Genomic DNA, 19,187 nt, shown 5'->3' with positions numbered 1-19,187 from the left:
TTCAGAGCCCATTCCTCAATATATCAATCTGCTTACAGCCTCTGAATGTGAACAGTCATTTTTGTTCGCATGTAAGCCAAAACGGAGCTGACAGAAGTTGAACTGGGTGAGGTTTCCGTGAGTGAGCAGAGCTAAAATAATTGCAAAGAATAGATTATGATGCTATTTCCAGCCCTATTTTAGTGCAGCGTAGAACTGAATTGAACTAGATTTTGTAACCTCAGTCGCGCTACGACGGAAGAGACAATAAAGTTGCTATTTTCTACAATTTAAGAACTTGTGCATTTAATGCAGCTCAAATAGGGATTAGAAAAACATGCAACTATTTTACAGCATGATATTGAAAATTAGGGAATAAAATGTGTAGACTTGCTCCACCAACTGTTTATTCTTGGGACTCTTTTTCTCTCTCTCTCTCTCTCTCTCTCTCGAACTGCCACAACGAAAGCTTTATAAGGCCAATTCTTGCTAATGTGAGTGAGAAAATGGCCATGAATAAAAGTGGTAGCTTTTTAGTGGCGTCTACTTTTTCCTTAAAATTCACATATACTGGAGTTTCAGCCCTTGTGTGATTGAGTAGTGGGTGCGGACAGAGGGACTTCAGCCATTTACTGTGGTGCCACATTCAGGAAGGAGTAGGGCAGGAAATGACGCTGGTAAATAATAGGCACCTGCAGCAAAACATAGCCCCTTCCGTTTTCTGCCAATGCAATTAGCATCTGATTCCCATTTTAGGAGATGGGAATGACATAGTGGTATACACCCACTCTGCAGAAAAGCAGTTAGAATAACTTCAAATTGAATTAAGTCAAAAGTGTTATGACAATAATTGTAATGCGTAATTAAAAAAAAAAATTCAACATTGCTCTATTTTGTAAGTTAATTTCTGCACCATTTTCAATCCTTCACATCACGCATTATATCCCAGTCACGAAGATTCCCAGGCAACCTACTTCCAGACCTAGGTCAGAGCTGCTTTGCAACTGGTTGTTATGAGATGTGCCAGAGCAGCATGCATTGCTTTGCCTCAGTCTTTTGGTTCACCCCTTCCTGTGGTGCCTAACTAAAACACAATGCTGGGCCACTATGGTCTTAACCCCCTTAACACTCAGAAGCATCCGGGAAGGCGCTGAACACCTCGAGTCTCTTCGCCGGGAGCAAGTGGAAGCCAAGCGCAGGCAGCACAAGGAGCGCACGTCAACCCAAGCACCCCACCCAACCGCCCCTTCAACCACCGTCTGCCCCACCTGTGACAGAGACTGTAGGTCCCGCATTGGACTCATCAGTCACCTGTGAACTCATTTTTAATGTGGAAGCAAGTCATCCTCGGTTCCAAGGGACTGCTTAAGAAGAAGAAGAACACTCATAAATAAATAAAGCTTTGAAGAACAAAAGATATGACTTTTATAAGTTTCGACAAACCATATTTTGGATGCTGTTGCATTTTGTACAGTTAGCCAATCATTAGGCCTCTGAAAATTAGTTTTTTTTCTATTTAGGGGGAATTATTTGTTTGAATGTTATGCCCATCAGAGTGTGGAATGTTAGTGCTGGGAGATTTTGAGCACCTATTGTTATCTTTAAACATTAGATATAGCATGATGCTCCCTCTGCTCTGTCCCAATAATACGACACAGCCCTAATCTGAGAAGAGTGGTCCCAATTGTGCTAGTGTGAGAATTTTCCATTTTCCACATCAGCTATCTCTGCGAGATTGGCAGCTGTGCCGAATTGGGGGCAGTTTTCTGCTTAGGAAATGTCCACTGGGAATTGGATTGAGAGTGTCCAAACTCCTTTCACCTAGGCGCTAGCTTGTCTCAACAAGTGTCCAGCAGGTTAATGCTACTGGGAAAATTATTTATTTTCATTGTTGGATGTCATTACTGGATGCAGAGTGGATGTTTCCCCTGGCTGGGGGGTCTAGAACGAGGGGTCGCAGGAATGTTGTTGTCTAGGTATGCCGAGGCAGTCTGTGGCAAAGGGGTATCATTCTGAACTCGGACTTCGAGTCTTGTGTTGGAGCTCTCCTTGGGAGAAGCAGTTGCACTTGCTGGGAGGAGCAAGTGCTCTCTCTGGAACTGGAAGGGTTGGTCCTTCATCTGCTCAGGGTCCATGGTGTTGCAGTGAAAGTGTACTCCATATCCTTCATTCTGAAGAGGCTCCATGTGGTTTGTTGGCTGAGAGGGGATCTCATTGAAACGTATAAAATTCTGACAGGGCTAGACAGACTGGATGCAGGGAGGATGTTTCCCCTGGCTGGGGGCTCCAGAACGAGGGGTCACAGTCTCAGGATACGGGGTAGGACATTTAGGACTGAGATGAGGAGAAATTTCTTCACTCAGAGGGTGGTGAACCTGTGGAATTCTCTACCACAGAAGGCTGTGGAGGCCAAGTCACTGAATATATTTAAGAAGGAGATAGATAGATTTCTAGACGCAAAACGCGTCAAGGGGTATGGGGAGAGAGCAGAAATATGGTATTGAGATAGAGGATCAGCCATGATCATATTGAATGGCAGAGCAGGCTCGAAGGGCTGAACGGCCTACTCCTGCACCTATTTTTCTATGTTTCTAATGTGAGCGACGTTCCTTTAACATTCTATTTTCTGGACTTACTGTAAATATTTTTTCCTGCTCTGCGATCAAACTCACTTGGTGGGAAACAGACGAGATCAGATCAGCCGTCCCTTTCACACCCGCCTAATTTGAAGTCAATGAACAGTAAAGTCAGGTAGTCAATCTGATCTCACCAGTTTGCTGCCGGTGGGTTCGGTTCGAGTTAGCCCTCCAGTGACTGCTCCCCCATATCTGCCAAGGGGTGTGAGGACCTTGATGGAATTCTCTCCACTTGCCTGGATGAGTGCAGCTCCAACAACACTCAAGAAGCTCGACACCATCCAGGACAAAGCCGCCTGCTTGATTGGCACCCCATCCACCACTTTAAACATTCACTCCCTCCACCACCGGCGTACCGTGGCTGCAGTGTGTACCATCTACAAGATGCACTGCAGCAACTGACCAAGGCTTCTGCAACAGCCCCTCCTAAACCCGTGACCTCTACCACCTAAAAAGACAAGGGCAGCAGGCGCATGGGAACACCACTACCTCCAAGTTCCCCTCCAAGTCACACACCATCCTGACTTGGAAGTATATCGCCGTTCCTTCATCATCGCTGGGTCAAAATCGTGGAACTCCCTACCTAACAGCACTGTGGGAGTACCTTCACCACACGGACTGCAGCGGTTCAAGAAGACGCTCACCACCACCTTCTCAAGGGCAATTAGGGATGGGCAATAAATGCTGGCCTTGCCAGCGACGCCCACATCCCGTGAATGAATTTAAAAAAAACCTGGAGACAAATAGATCAGCTCAAATAATTTTATGGATTTTGAAACATTGATTCTCTCGGTGTGCACCAATCATAGTAGGCACAGGTAGAATGTGGCAGACTTGTAATCTGTTACTTAATCCATATACACTTGTAGCACTTCAGGGTACTGCTACTGGTTAATCAACCATTCTCGCTCACAAATGGAACTTGGAATGGTTGAGCTGTCGCTATAAGGCAGGATTCTTCCCATTCAGCTCCAGTTCAACCTGCAAGTCCATGCCCAAAGGAGCAGGGTGGTTCTGCCTGGACAAGTGGTGGAGCCAGACCAAACGTGCTCTGTAATGGGAGGCTGGACAATGCTCATTCATTAATTTCTCTGAACTTGGGTAAGTGGGTTGTGCCCCTACCTGGAGAAAGTGTGGACTCCATATTAAGCAAACATAAACTCTACCTCTGTGGATTTGTCAGTAACGAACTCGTTAACCTGGTAATGAGTTGCAGCTTAACAAACAAACAATCTTAGCTGCTTTCCAACCCTATGACATTTGTGATTCTAGCCTTCTCTGGCTTCAGTTTGGAACTGAAGACTGATTTCAGGAAATTTCTCTGTTTCAACAGTTATTCTAATTTTTAAGAAAGACTTGCATTTATATAGCGCCTTTCACAACCTCAGGTCGTCCCACAGCGCTTTACAGCCAATGAAATACTTTTGAAGTGTAGTCATTATTGTAATGTAGGAGACGCGGCAGCCAATTTGCGCACAGCAAGCTCCCACAAACAGCAATGTGATAATGACCAAATCATCTGTTTTTAGGTGTTGGATGAGGGATAAATGTTGGCCAAGAAACCGGGCAGCTCTCCCCTCTCCTTTGAAATAGTTTCTCTCCTCATCTGCTCTTATGCAAGACAGTGATACTTGTGAGTTCAAAGGTCATCAGCCACTCCCTGGTACCATGCCCACGTAACATAAGTGAGACTGGACAGTGAATTCTGGTGGGCTGTTTGGCTGTGGAGGGCATTATCTTTCTCCAATATCCACATACGTGTAAATATTTCTTGTAAAAGTAAAGTAAGATTTGCATTTATATGGAGCCTTTCACGACCTCAGGATGTCCCAAAGTGTTTTACAGCTAATGAAGTACTTTTGAAGTAGAGACACTATTGTGTTGTAGGAGATGCGGCAGCCAATTTGTGCTCGGCAAGCTCCCACAAACAGCAATGTGATAATGACCAGATAATCCAGTCGTAGAGGTTAGTGCACAGCCACCAGGAGCAGAATGTTGATCAATTCCCACCCACCCCCCCCTTTCCTTAGACTGTTTACCCCAACCCTACCATCATCGTGCCAGCCAGTGGCTAAGTGGGTAGCACCCTCGCCCCTGAGTCAGAAAGTTGTGGGTTCAAGTCCCACTCCAGTGACTCGAGCACAAAAAATCTAGGCTGACAGTCCCAGTGCAGTGCTGAGGGAGTGCTGCATTGTCAGAGGTGCCATCTTTCAGATGAGACGTTAAACCGAGGCCCCGTCTGCTCTCTCAGGTGGACGTAAGAGTTCCCAAAGCACTATTTTGAAGAAGAGCAGGGGAGTTATCCCCGGTGTCCTGGCCAATATTTATCCCTCAATCAACATAACAAAAACAGATTATCTGGTTATTATCACATTGCTGTTTGTGGGGCCTTGCTGTGCGCAAATTGGCTGCCGCGTTTTCCTACATTACAACAACGACTACACTTCAACAAAGTATTTCATTGGCTGTAAAGTGCTTTGGGATGTCCAGTGGTGGTGAAAGGCGCTATATAAATGCAAGTCTTTCATTTAAGAGATCTGTTAACATATTCAGACTGGAAATGAAACCTTGGTCTTTCCTGTTCAGTGCATTTGTTCACACAAGTAGCTCACACAAGTTATTGGAACAAAAAGCAAATATTCCTGTGTCCCAAAATGGTATGGGGCTTATTATTTTCATTGTATTTCCTGTAATAAGAGTGGAATTGCTGATCAGAGGCTGAATCACTCCACATCCCGGGGCAGGATGGAAATCTGATGGCACTCCCGGGTTTTCTAGTGGGAGAATTGCCAGGGAGTAGAGGAGCAGCCTTTAATAATAAATAAAAATCAAAAAAAAAGTATATAGCCATAAAAGGGGAGAGGCGGGGGGGGGGGGTGGAGGGAGGTTAGCGCAGATAGAAAAAAAACCCAGTGATCTTTTTATTTTGCTCTCTAGCTTTTATCCCAGCCCACCCCACCCCCCTGAGCTGTTGCATATTCCACCATCGATCTCCATTCTGTGCCGTTCCAGTCCGTGCAATTAGCATCTCATTAGCATATGATTATCATCTGATTAGGCGGTGATTAGCATGCGGAGGTGGAGCAGCGCCGCCAGTCTGCTCGGCTCGGCTCCGCACACAAGCAGGTGTATGTTCAACATGGCGTTCACGATGCCCAGCGCTGCTGCCTCTTGCCATCTCCTCGCCCTCGCCGCCGTCTGGGCACTTTTCATCGCCAAAGGTAAGTGAGGGCAGCCTCTGCAGCACCGCACAAGGATGCAAAGAGTCCGGGACTATCGTCGCTGCTGATTATTTTTTCTTGGAGGGGTTGGGGTTAGAGCAAAGCAAAGCAAAGCGAATTTTTTTTTTTGGAAATGCCCTTTTTTTAAAAAAAAAGACAATCTGCTGGAAAAGGAGAGGAGAATGTGTTTCTGTTTGGAGCCGGCTGGCCGCTGCCTTCCAGCAAAGTTAGCAGCTCTCGCCTCTTCCATTAAAAAAAAGCTTGCTTTAAAAAGATGATTTGTTTTGAAAGATGATTTGCAACGTTTAACGTGTGTTTTTTTTTAAATATGGGCTTTTGCAAACATTGGGGGAGAAAAAAATCTCAGCAGCTCTCTTAGTATTTAAACGAGAGTTTTATTTACAAAAGGGGGGGGAACTTGAAAGCTTTGGACTGTATGTGACTGGGGTTTTTTTTGCCATCCTGTGGCGTCAGGCAGCCCTGTATCTCAACAAATGCTCTCATGCAGCCTGCTTGGAGACAATTCTTCAATGAAATGCATAGAAACAGTGAAAAGTTGGGAGAGAGCTTTGATTTTTTTAAATCTAAATGACGGGTTTATTTTTTATTCTCGCCTCGGGGAGGTAAATAAGAATCCACGTTTGTAAAAAAAAATACCGTACATTTGAAGCTTTTTTTTGGGGGGGGGGTTGAGTTCAAGTAGCGGGGCTTTGGAAGAAAAGGTCGATGTTTGCCTGGAGAAATCCTTTTTTTTTTTAAACCGCGTTTAAAAATTCAAGGAAACTGCATTTGGGAGGGGGGAAATTTCTCGATTGCTTGGAGTCTTGATTTTTTTCCGTGTTTGCTCTCTTGCCTTGTAACTCTAACTGTGATTGTATCTGATGTGAAAGCCAGTCTGACTCGCTGTTGCAATGACTAGATGTCAGTTTCCCCTCCCTCCCCCCTCCCTCGGTGCGGTATTGACTAAACGCACAACAAGTGGAGAAATGACTGCCTTTCTGTCTGCAGTTTATTTCACGATGTGAAATTTCCTTTCCATCGGGTTCATCCTGGGGGCTGTATTTTTGATGCTGCTAGAAAGGGGACGAGAAGCCCGCCTTTTCTACCCCCTCCCACCCCCTCCTTTTTAAAAAAAAACACCCTTTTGTTTGCAGGAGATTGCTGAAGCCCATCGCTGTGCTTGCCCACTTCCCCCACTCTCTCTTTTTAACCCTTTTTGTGTACACTCCCCACCGGTTCTGTAGCTTCACAACCCGAGCCAGTCGATCTGCAGCGTCCTGCTCTAATCTCCTCGAATGTTAAGCGTATGGTCCCGGAGCCTCGCTCCAAGGCAAAGGCTTATAGTTAAAATTAATAACTGCAGCCCTGCAACATGGGCTTTACATGATTAGATCTGCATTACACTGCACAGAGAAGCTTTGCGACTCTTTAAAACTTTATTTCTCGCCGCTTTTCCAGGATCATAAACTGGACTAGGCTTTTCTTTTTAATTTTTCTTGTTGAAGTCTGGAGCATGCTGATTTTTTGGGGGGGCTTTTAACTGTTGAGGATCGAGAAATCGCTTGGGTTGAAATCCTTTTCGTGGCATTGCAAGCCTGGTAATAACACAGCCCTCATCCGCCTTGTAGCGTTGACTGCTGTGCGAACTCTTTTTAAGGAAGAGATAAGGACGAATTAATTCCTGTATTGTGTTGGGGGGGGGGGGGAAATTGCCTCTTCTACACTTCCAGATCCTGTTTGCTTTTTAAAAGAAAATAATCGAGTTACTTCCCCACCTAACACTGGTATTAAGCTTTACATTGATTTTAGGAGTGCATGGGTTAATGTATTAAGGCAATGATTTTTAAACAAAATCCTTATTGCTTAAATAGTTGTGGCCACTGGTGTTGTGAATTCTGACTGCTTTATGATCTTGAATATATAAATCTGACCTGATGAGTGTGCGAGAGTGCTTCCCGTGCTGGCTGCCAAAAAGCATTATTTTTTTTTTGGGACTTCCAGTTCAGTATCCCGGGAAACTGGTGAGTTTTCCGTGCACCCTGTGGGTATTGTTTGCCAAAGTTGTTTGGTAGGGTAGGGTGGGGTGGTGTGGCGGAGGAGGAGGAGGAGGGCGGCGGTGTCACACCAGCTCATTATTGTGATGGCTTCATAAAGCAGTTTCTGCTCCGAGCCACTTCATATTTACAGTGACTGTCCAGCGGATGATGTGTCTGGGGACATTTGGAACGACCTTTCATTACAAGAAGAGCAAACATTTTTTTCCTGGATTGTCACAGACAAGAGCGCTATTGACTGACCTTTCGAATTTAACAAATCAGAACACAAGAAACAGCAGCTAGTGACCGTGAACAAAAGGGTGTATTCATATGCGTTTTGTACATGATTTCCTCAACCACAATGAACGCTGTTCTTGATCAATGCAAAACACAGGATCACTGTACTCATTTGAATAGTTTTTTTTTTACCCCAATGCCATTCACATTTCCTGGGAGATGCATTTTAATACAATGGCATTTTTTTAGTGCACTTACCACCCAATAGGACAGTCAGAGCCACTTAATGTCCAATACCTGCCTTATCCCTGTGCAGTTCTTAGTACCGAGACAGTACTTTACATTGCTGCAAGCGTTGTACCACATATATGTGTTATATTTCGAACGTAATGAAAGGCTGTTTCAGCCCAGTTTTTTTTGTGGTGAACTTGATCAAACCGTGATTTTTTTGTGGGAATGTCTTGGATTATTTAAGGCCTGTGATCTTTTCAGAGTATATGGGAGTCAGATGTGGTAAACTCTTATTGTTCCGAGTAAGACACAAAAATCCAAATGATGTACATTTTGGAGAAGGATATAATGTTTCACTATTGAAATCATTGCAATACCCTGTAATAGGGAAAGTTTGTGCAAAATTAATTTTACTGAACTACAGAAACTAAAATGCAGATATTAGATTTTTTTTTTAAAGTAGCTGTGTCCAGCTCTGGCTCACCTTTTGTTTGCTTCAGGGATTTTTGGTTGTGCATAACTGCAATCGCTGGATGTAGATCTAAGACATATAGCAAATTTGTTACCTGAAATCCTCTTTTTAGATATGCTGGCATTGACTTTCTTTCATATTCTTATATCAAAGTCTGGCACCATTTTCATTGTGCTCGCCGTTCATTTGGATGTATGTGTGTGTGTGTCATTGGGGAATAGACTTGGCCACAGAAGAAAATATCAGAATCTAAGACCATGTCACTGATGTTGATAAATGCCTTTTCCAGTCTGTTAATGTTGGGCTGTTCTCTGTACTTTCTATAGCCCTTTTATTGACACCGTATAGCTGAATAACAGGCCATTGGCTTGGAATCAATTGCAGTAATTAATTAATCATTTTTCTTTTTAAAGTTGAAGGGCATTTGCATTTCATGGTAGTAATTGGAAGTAGACTGACTTGAAATTATCTTGAGACTGCTGGCTAGTGGAATTTGGGATATAGACGTTTGACTGTAAAGAGTCATTGTAGCTTTGAGTCCTTGGAGTCAGTTAATGCTCAGATACTTGTAATCAGTCACAGAGATGCTAATTTTCCTTGGAGCAGAAGGTCCGAGATGCAGCCTTTCAGTGCAAGAAATCAAGGCCACGTAGCTGGCTTTAAAATATTTTGCTTTTTAATGGTGTGTACAATATTGATTATTTTTCCAGTAGACAGTCAGTAAATCTCTCAGCTAGTGAGATTCCATGAAGCTCTTATTATCACAGTGTTTACTCTAGTAATACATGTGGATTAATGTAGATAGCTGAAGTTGCTTAAGGAATCTAAAACATTTCATTTTAGTTCCTAAATTCTGAGTGTCTATTGCATGTTTTAATACTGAACCCACAGAAATGTTTATAAACCCATCCACAAGCTTATTTATGCTGCTAATGCATAATTATCCTTTTCCAGACTGGAATTGAAAAAGTAATAAATGAGAACTATACTCTAGTAGTTGGAGGCACTACTGACAAGTATTCACTGATGATACAAGAGCCATTTAAAGGCACTTAACTGCATAAAGCAGTTTGGAATTGACAAATTTCAGTGATTATGTTAACATAAAGCTTACTTTCTCTTTGTTTTCCTTGTCTATAATGTCTCGGCATGCTGCTTACTGTATTCATCCTCTTGTATCTTGGGAGTGTGAGGTGGCCTGCACTCGCCCTGTAAGTCTGAAATGTCCCAAGTTCTTTGTCTTCGTGGCCCACTTCAGTGAGTACGTTGATGCCTCACGAGCCACAGAATGTGTGAGTCAATTTTCCATCAATTTCAGTGCAACTTGATACTTGGTGTTCTGGTTGAACCTTATCCCTCACGAGGTAGCAGTGCTGAGGACAGCTCTTTCTAAACTTCCAAAATCCGCAAAATTCAAGCAAGGCAAAGCTGAGAGTAAGAAATCGAACTCAAAGGCAGATCACAGACTGCATATGACCCACGGGCTACAGTTTGGACACCCCCCGCTGTATGTGCAGTATTGATTGAGCTGTAGCCATTAAGTGGGGTATCCAACCAGCGTTCCGAATGTGTAAGCAATGCTCCTTCCAGTGGCTTGGCCAAGAATTGCTGGAAGACATCCAGCTGAGGAAGGACATAAGCAACCAAGAGGGAATGTAAACATGTGGTATTTTGATCAGGGGCCAAATGCTGAACACCTTGTATTGCAGAGGCAGTTAGTTTTTTCTTGTGTAAGAGTTAGCACTATGCACCATTGCATCTTCATTTTCAGGGTTTTTTTTGGCCTGGCGAGTGCATTGCCAGTGAGCTATTAGGTGAAATCATGATCACGAGAGATGGGGTTGAAACTCTGGGGCTATTGTCCAGATCGCTCCTGCTCAATAGCAACAGTTACCAGACCTCACTGGTGGGGAAACGTGTGCCTTTTAGGGGGCGGGGATATATTGCTATTATGTACTTTAGGGAATGGGGAACTTTAATCAACTCTAATGGTTCACTGTACAGTAAATCTTTCCAGTGTTCTGAATGAGTCACTGCTGCACTGGAGACAAAGCTAGCTTGTAACATTCTGTCGTCTTACCAGCATAGGAATGTTATTCATCCTTTTCTGCAATCAATCATGGGTTGGAGCCTGTTGCTTACTCAGTGTATTTTACAGATGCATTTTTTATTCTGTATAAAACCTAGGATGGGTGGTTGGTTATATTTACAATGTAAAATAAATTGCAAAACCTAAGGGTAGAATTTGACGCTAATCCTGCTGAAACAAATACATGAAGTTATGCTTGGCACAGCCGCTCAGGGTTATCGCCAGGTTTTCAATACACATTATTTCAGTGCCACTGCCAGTGTGGAGGTCGGCCAGTGGGGAGCCCTGTCCCTCCCTAGTGTTGCATCAGAAAGAGGGAATGTCCCATTCCAGGCCATGTTGTGGCTTGTATGGCCAATAGGGCTCTTTGTTGTTGTGCATTAGCTGGGACAGACTCTGCTGTTAGTCACTGTCTGATCAAATCATGCTCAAAAAAAATGTTAGATCACGGATCTTGCTTGAGAAACAGACTGAAATCCAGAGTGGATATTAGCCCCAATGATTCTGGAGTTTAACTCTGAAGCTTCATCGTATTTTATCTACTCTTTCTGTACTCTGGGCTATTTTTTTAATAAATTGGGTACTATATTTTTAAGTGTTTTAGCCTTTTCTCCTTATTTAAAAAGAATATTTGAAAAATAGCAGACTCCAGTATCCCAGAAATGGGAACATTTTGGGTGCCTTCAGGCCCTGCTACAAACTTCGTTCCCTAGCTACCGACTCCATCCCTCTCCCTAGCATCTGTCAGATGCTGAACCAAACCGTTCATATCCTTGGTGTCGTATTTGACCCGGAAATGAGCTTCCGACCACCTATACGCAGCATAACTAAGACCGCCTATTTCCAAAACATTGCCCACCTCGGCTCATCTGCTGCTGAAACCCTCATCCTTGCCTTTCTTACCTCTAGACTTGACTATTCCAAGGCACTCCTGGCTGGCCTCCCATATTCCACCCTACGTAAACTTGAGGTCATCCAAAACTCGGCTGCCCGTGTCCTAACTCGCACCAAGTCCCGTTCACCCATCACCCCTGTGCTCGCTGCCCTACATTGGCTCCCGGTTAAGCAATGCCTCGATTTCAAAATTCACATTCTTGTTTTCAAATCCCTCCATGGCCTCGCCCCTCCCTATCTCTGTAATCTCCTTCAGCCCCCTGAGATATCTGTGCTCCTCAGATTCTGCTCTCTTGAGCATCCTTGATTATAATCGCTCAACCATCGGTGGCCGTGCCTTCAGCTGCCTGGGCCCTAAGCTCTGGAATTCCATGCCTAAACCTCTCCACCTCACTACCTCCTTTTAAAACGCTCCTTAAAACCTACCTCTTTGACCAAGCTTTTGGTCATCTGCCCTAATTTCTTATGTGGCTCGTTGTCAATTTTTTTGTCTTATAATACTCCTGTGAAGCGCCTTGGGCCGTTTAGCTACATTAAAGGCGCTATATAAATGCATGTCGTCGCTGCTGCCTTCATTTTCATGCATTGTTTTAAATACCTGATAATACCGTTGCATCTGAAAAGCAAACCCAGCAGCCTGTACTTCACAACAAATATGTCATCATTCAGACTTTGCTGAACCTGCAGCGCTCTCCATTACCAAACCGCCTTCGGAAGGATAAACAGACCTGGCCCTGTTTTATTGGACTGCTACTTGAATCAAAATTGAGTCGTTTCAGGTAAGTGACCAGGACTACTTTGGGGCTGGATTGCCTGCACAGCTGTATCACTTAACATCAACTGAAGGAGTGTTTTTGATTTTTAAGGTGGCGTTGAAAGCTTTTTATTGAGGTACAGGTCACACCTGACCAAATATTTTAACCAGAGTGCAATGCAGAAGTAACACTGACATTCATGCAGGAATAACTGTAATGTTCCAAATAAACTAGCATTTTCAGTCCCTGTCTTAAAAACCTGGTCTGTTCGCACACTATTGATGTTTATTAGCTTGAATAAAATACAAAGTCCTGCCTTTGTTTTTCTAATTCTTCCTTTCCCAAGTTACTGTAAAATCTAGCATATAAATTCATATATTTTTCATTTTATATTCCAGATTTTGCAGTACTGTTTTTCTTTGTCAATTTTCTCTTCTGTATTAAAAGATTGCAGCTTCAAGCCTCACATTAGGACTTGAGCACGTAGACCAGGTTGATTTTTCAGGGGTGTCGACCTTCGTTTGCGCCATTAAACCGAGGCCCTGTCTGCCTGTTCCAATGGATGTAGCACCACTCGAAGCATCTTGGCCAAATTCGTCTCCAAACCAGCACGACCAGAAAATCAGATTCACTGGTCAATTCGTTTTCATGCTGCCTACTGTGGGATCTTGCTGTGTGTAAAATAGCTGCCATGTTCATCTAAAGTCAAAGCTGAGCCTGATTCTGTCCTCGCCCAATGTCTCTGCCTGTTTTCCCACAGGAGGCATTGACTCCTCTTCTTTGTCAGGGTGCCATTTTAAGTGTGGGATGAGTTTACTCCCTGGTCAGCTTGCGGTAATGTGTAGATTCAGCTATAGAATCATAGAGTGGTTACAGCACAGAAAGAGGCCATTCGGCCCGTCGAGCCCGTGCCGGCTCTCTGCAAGAGCACTTCAGCTAGTCCCACTCTCCCGCCCTTTCCCCACAGCCCTGCAATTTTTGTTCCTTCAGGTATGTATCCAATTCCCTTTTGAAAGCCACGATTGAATCTGCCTCCACCACCCTTTCAGGCAGTGCATTCCAGATCCTAACCACTCGCTGAGTAAAAAAATTTGTTCCTCATGTCGCCTTTGGTTCTTTTGCCAATCACCTTACCTCTGGGATGGATTGTTTTTTTTGCAAGATACATAAGAAACGGGAGCCGGAGTAGGCCAATCGGCCCCTCAATGACCTGGCCAATAGTAGCAAACTTTTCAGTTTTTCCCTTTTATTCTCCCCTTTCTGCAAGTCCAAATTGAGACTGTCTACTGGATCAGAGTAGCTGCTATTTGGCTGCTTGAGTTCCCCTTTAATAAAGAAACAATCCACAAGGCAGTTTGAAAAACATTGAGATGGCAGATAGATACATTTTAAAGTGATAATCTGTGATCATGTTACTAATTGTATTTAAGGTACCATATTTAACTTCCTAATCAAAGGATTGTCAGCGAATGTTGGGGAACATGCCTATATGAAATGTCAAGTTGAGTTGCAATGTTATAATTAGTCAGAACTATTTTGTTACAATATTAACAAATCTGGATCAAACAATGTAACACCTTCTCCTTCGCCTTTTCTTGTTGTAAAAATTGGTTGTTTCATTAATGTTTTGTGACTAATACATGATCGCATTGGCCATGATTTGAGAAATAAAGTGGGTTATTACTTGCCCTTTTGTTTCTTTGTCCTTTTTCTGTAGTGCCAGTTTTTTTCATAAGTATATCATTTTAGAAATTCTTAGACTGTGCGTGGGTCAGTGTTCCCAATCAGCTGCGCAGCGCTCTGGAGATCCCACCCAGGCCGCTCGCTGGTTTTTAAATTTGGCGGCGGGGGGGGGGGGGGGGAAAGAGAAAAAAACACGCATGCGTGATAATTTGAATGGGTCGAGCAGCCCGTTAAAGGGGACGCATACCCCCCCCCCCCCCCCCCAAACAAAAAAAATGAGCAGCAACATTGGTGTGGGCATGTTCCATTTTTTCACAACAGGAATTTGTAAAAATTCCATTTCATAGACCGCGTGAATAATTCCCTAGGGAATTAATTCACAAGTATTTTTTTCTTGTGAACTTTTCTCCTGCCCCAGGTTTTGACTCCTTGCTGGGATATAATCCCATGGGCAGTGGTTGCTCTCTGATATCTTCCTCCAATGGCATTCTTCACTTGAACAACCTCGCCAAGTGTTGGAAGGATATTCAACTACAGGGAGCATCACAGCCTTCCTGTCCTTGCCTAATGTCTACACCCAGTAGCTTCAGCAGGGGTCATTAAGTACTAATCAGAAGATGGAACCATGGCTGATAGTTATTCCCCATTTAACTTAACGATGCCGAAGCCAACTGTAGCAACTCTACTGTTGTCCTGGGTGAGACCAGATAACGTGACTCTTACTAGGGGTTTAAGATGAGTCCGAAGGATCAGCTGCTCACTCTACAATTCACCTGATCCATCGAGGCAGCAGTAAGGTTTCTCGAACAAAGCTCTTTACACGTGTGGATGCAGCACCTGTTCATTAACTAATCGCACCTGCCTAGACAAGCACGTCTTAAAATAACTGGACTACATTCAGTTTTCAAATGTTGTTGAGCAAACATGCCTATAGTAAGCCTTGCAATCCATTTCATAGAATCATAGAATAGTACAGCACAGAAGGAGGCCATTCGGCCCGTGGAGTCTGCGCTGGCTCGTATAACAATGGTTTTGAGAGAGAGCCAAAATATGTGGTGCCATTTTTGTCTGGGTAAGCTGGCTGTGTATTAATAGTGCGGCAGTAGCTGAAAATGATAAGTCACGTATCAAATTTGTAATTTTCCCCCTAATTTTCAGACAAGTTTATTATTCCCACCTAGTATGTGGCCCTCTGTGGCATTTGAATAGGCTTAGCATGGCTGCTTGCCCACAATTTCCTACAGGCGGAGGAGATTTGGGATGGGGGGTCTAGCATTGAACTGTTGTGTGTGTGAATGTTTTGATGTAGTGTTAATGGAGACCATGCAGTTCAGTCAAAGTTCCATTCCAGCAGCGCTCATGTCCTAAGTGTGGGACTCCCTTCAGAGGAGGAATGATTGGTTTCAGCAATTTTCCGCTGGCTTATTTAACTTGCAGCCCGGCAGCTTACGTCACCTTGGTTTTAGCGGTACAAAGCTAGCTTGGATTCTCTGCAATCGCTATTTATCTATTAACACAAACTCCTGAGTTTGATTTAATGCTGCTGGCCATTTGTTGGCGTTTGCAGTTTTAAAGAAAAACAGAGCTCGCAGGTCTGAAACTGGCACACCAGTTACAGTGTTACCATGTGGTGCAGCAGCTGTTGGGCCTGTGTGTGTGTGTGTGTGTGTGTGTGTGTGTAAGGAGGCGGGAAGTCTGTGAACACACTGCATTCCTGCTACTGCTAACTTCCACAGTTGGGTGTCTATACAGATGTCACGTTCCTTGTATGTGGGGGCCGGAATTCCTTTTTTTTAATGTTTAACTTGGTTCAGTGCCTATTTGGATCTGTTTCCAAGCCTTTGACTACTGGTGAAATTTTCAGTAAGAGAGTTCATTTCTGTATCGTTAGAAAATCTAACGGTGGTGCAGCAGACTGCCCGAAAGTTTTTAAACTTGCATATAAAAAGTTGCTGTGGTGTGTACAGCAACACTGCAACCAGTAAGTGGTATAGGAACACCTAACTTTAAGTGGTCAATCTACTGGCGCAACAGTGAGCATTTAGTGGTGGCTGTGACTCTCGCATCGGAGTCAGAAGGTTGTGGGTTCAAGTCCCACTCCAGGGACTTGAGCACAAAGCTAGGCTGACCCCCCAGTGCAGTACTGAGGGAGAGCTGCACTGTCGGAGGTGACGTCTTTCAGATGAGACGTTAAACCGAGGCCCCGTCTGCACTCTCAGGTGGACGTAAAAGATCCCATGGCACTATTTCCAAGAAGAGCAGGGGAGTTATCCCCAGTGTCCTGGCCAATATTTATCCCTCGATCAACTCGACAAAAACAGATTATCTGGTCATTATCACATTGCTGTTTGTGGGAGCTTGCTGTGCGCAAATTGGCTGCCGCATTTCCCATATTACAACAGTGACTCCACTCCAATAGTACTTCATTGGCTGTAAAGCGCTTCGAGACGTCCGGTGGTCGTGAAAGGCGCTATATAAATGCAAGTCTTTCTTTTCTTTCTGTGTAGTGTAAAAGATAGCACGTCTGTGACATGCAGTGTTGTGTGTAACTGGGTGATGTCGGGGCTATCTCAATGCAGCAGGGACCAATGACTGTGCAGGTCTGGCTGAGTTGGGCAAGAGCACTATTGTGAAACAAGCCACCAATTAGTGCTCAGACTGCAGCCACCAGCTTTTATTGTTGGAATGCGACTGCACCGGTTGCTATTGCTCCGTACCCTGCTGAACCTTGCTTCCTGCGCTGAAACTGTGCCAAATGCATGTTTCTTGCGACTTTAGATTCGACATCTTCATTGAAATAAACCATGAATGCCGCAAACTGGTCTAGCCGGATACATGGATTATAATTGATCACTGGTCTCTTTGCTGAGCTGTGTATGTGGGGTAGAGGATGGAAAGGGAGGAGGAGGAGAACATTTTTTAAGACCATAGCAAAATGCTGCGGATGCTGGAAATCTGAAACAACGTGTTGAACATTTCTTTTTAAAGAGTTGCAGATCATTGGATACTATGTATCCTCGCCCACCTGCACAATTGATTCCACGTATGCTGCGCTGTGCAATGCCAGGAGTGTTCCTCAGTTGTCACATTGTGTTCCTGGTGCTTTTAAACTTCCATGTTACATTGTGTCATGTTGAGATGCCAAATGCTTTGTATTTTTAGGGCAGGGGAATTCCGATTTTCTTTTAGATTTAACTGCAAATCTGCAGGCTCTCTGAACTATATAAGTATTTTGAGAACATTTTTCCCCAACATTTATTAAATTCGCCATTGCTATTACATAATTACAGTTTCTGGCATTTTAAGTGGAGCCCGAGATATCTGCGCTCCTCTAATTCCGGCCTCTTGAGCACCCCTGATTTTAATCGCTCAACTGTTGGCGGCTGTGCCGTCAGCTGCCAAGGCCCTAAGCTCTGGAATTCCCTGCCTAAACCTCTCCGCCTCTCTGTCTCCCTTTCTTCCTTGAAGACACTCCTTTGAAACCTCCCTCTTTGACCAAACTTTTGGTCACTTGCCCTAATTTCTCCTTATGTGGCTCGGTGTCAACTTTTGTTTTATAACGTTCCTGTGCAGCACCTTGGGACGCTTTACTACGTTAACGGTGCTATGTAATTACACGTTGTCATTGTCGCCCTTGAATCTTTAAAATGATAAGCATTTCAAGCAATCTTGTTCAAAATTTGTATGTTCGACACGGTCTCTCTCGCTATCAAACTTTTGGTTCAAATGTGTTTTCAGACTGGCTTCACTGACATGACCTTGCTCACCAAAAAAAGTGGCCTCTCTGGTATAAGGTGATTGTTGAGCTTAACTACTTAAAAAATATACAAGGCACCAGTAAGCAGTGCGCAGTCATATCACTGCTTTATTTACTTGCATGGATTTCTTCATTTAAACTGTCAAAGCAATAAATTAAAAAGTTTTGAATCGCAATGGAAAGTTAATTGCCGCTCTCTCACAATTACAGCAAATTAAGTTGTAGCCATTGATGTGGAGATTTTTTTCAGAAGGTTTTGTTGTGCACCGTGAATAGAAAATCAAAATAATTCTAATTGAGAGCATTATTGCAAACTTGTTTTTAAAGTAAAATCAAATGAGCAATGCAACCCAGTCTGTTTACAGTGTGCAACACCTGAAATCCCATTTGTTGAATTAAATTTTGTATAACCTAAAGTGTAGTTAACATAAACCTCCTTAAATTCTCCTCCAGGGCTGTTCTTGTGCTGATACATGGACAGCAGTAATGCCAAATATGGCACTGTGTCTATTCTTACAGGGCTTGACAGGGTAGATGCAGGGAGGATGTTTCCCCTGGCTGGCGAGTCTAGAACCAGGGGTCACAGTCTCAGAATAAGGGGTCGGTCATTTAGGGCTGAGATGAGGAGAAAATTCTTCACTCAGAGGGTGGTGAATCTTTGGAATTCTCTACCCCAGAGGGCTGTGGAGGCTCAGTTGTTGAGTATATTCAAGACAGAGATCGCTAGATTTTTGGATATTAAACGAATTAGGGGATTTGGGGGTAGGGTGGGAAAGTGGAGATGAGGTAGAAGATCAGCCATGGTCTTATTGAATGGCGGAGCAGGCTCGAGGGGCCGAATGGCCGACTGCTGCTCCTATTTCTATGTCTAGTCTGGAGGTGATTTTCCTGGACAGGTACTTACCATGTTTTTCCTCTGGCTTGAGTTAAACTCTGACCCCACCCCGTGGTTGAATGACACACTGGTTCTCGTCTTTTACATCAAGACTTCCCACTTGAGCACAGTATCAGAGGGCTGTTGCCACCTGTCGAACAGTGCACATCAGGAGAGAAGGCAGTAAACGTGAACATTCGGGCAGTTAATGGCGATTCACTGAACAGCTGAGTCTAGATTTCAAAGGGGGTGGTCACATTAAAAGTTAACAGTAATTCGGACAAAAGATATTCAACAGCGTACCCCGCCCGATATTATGTTAA

General features: G+C 43.8%; 1 protein-coding gene across 7 annotated transcripts in view; it reads left to right on the top strand.

The window, feature by feature from the left end:
* The first annotated feature begins 5,670 nt into the window (after positions 1–5,670).
* The window catches only part of LOC147100328 (cell adhesion molecule 1-like), a 430,602-nt gene continuing 417,085 nt past the window's right edge, over positions 5,671–19,187 (top strand). For all 7 annotated transcript variants that reach the window (XM_085967916.1, XM_085967921.1, XM_085967919.1 and 4 more), the window contains exon 1: positions 5,671–5,836. In XM_085967916.1, the coding sequence (XP_085824042.1) occupies positions 5,686–5,836 (151 nt within the window). In that variant the 5' untranslated portion in view covers positions 5,671–5,685. The remainder of the gene's footprint in view (positions 5,837–19,187) is intronic.

Source organism: Somniosus microcephalus, chromosome 26 (assembly GCF_052327205.1).
Source record: "Somniosus microcephalus isolate GS21.2 chromosome 26, FLI_Smic_1.0, whole genome shotgun sequence".
NCBI classification, from domain to species: Eukaryota; Metazoa; Chordata; class Chondrichthyes; order Squaliformes; family Somniosidae; genus Somniosus; species Somniosus microcephalus.
The sequence above is the reverse complement of the archived record's forward strand: the minus strand, read 5'-3'. Positions and strand labels throughout refer to the sequence as shown.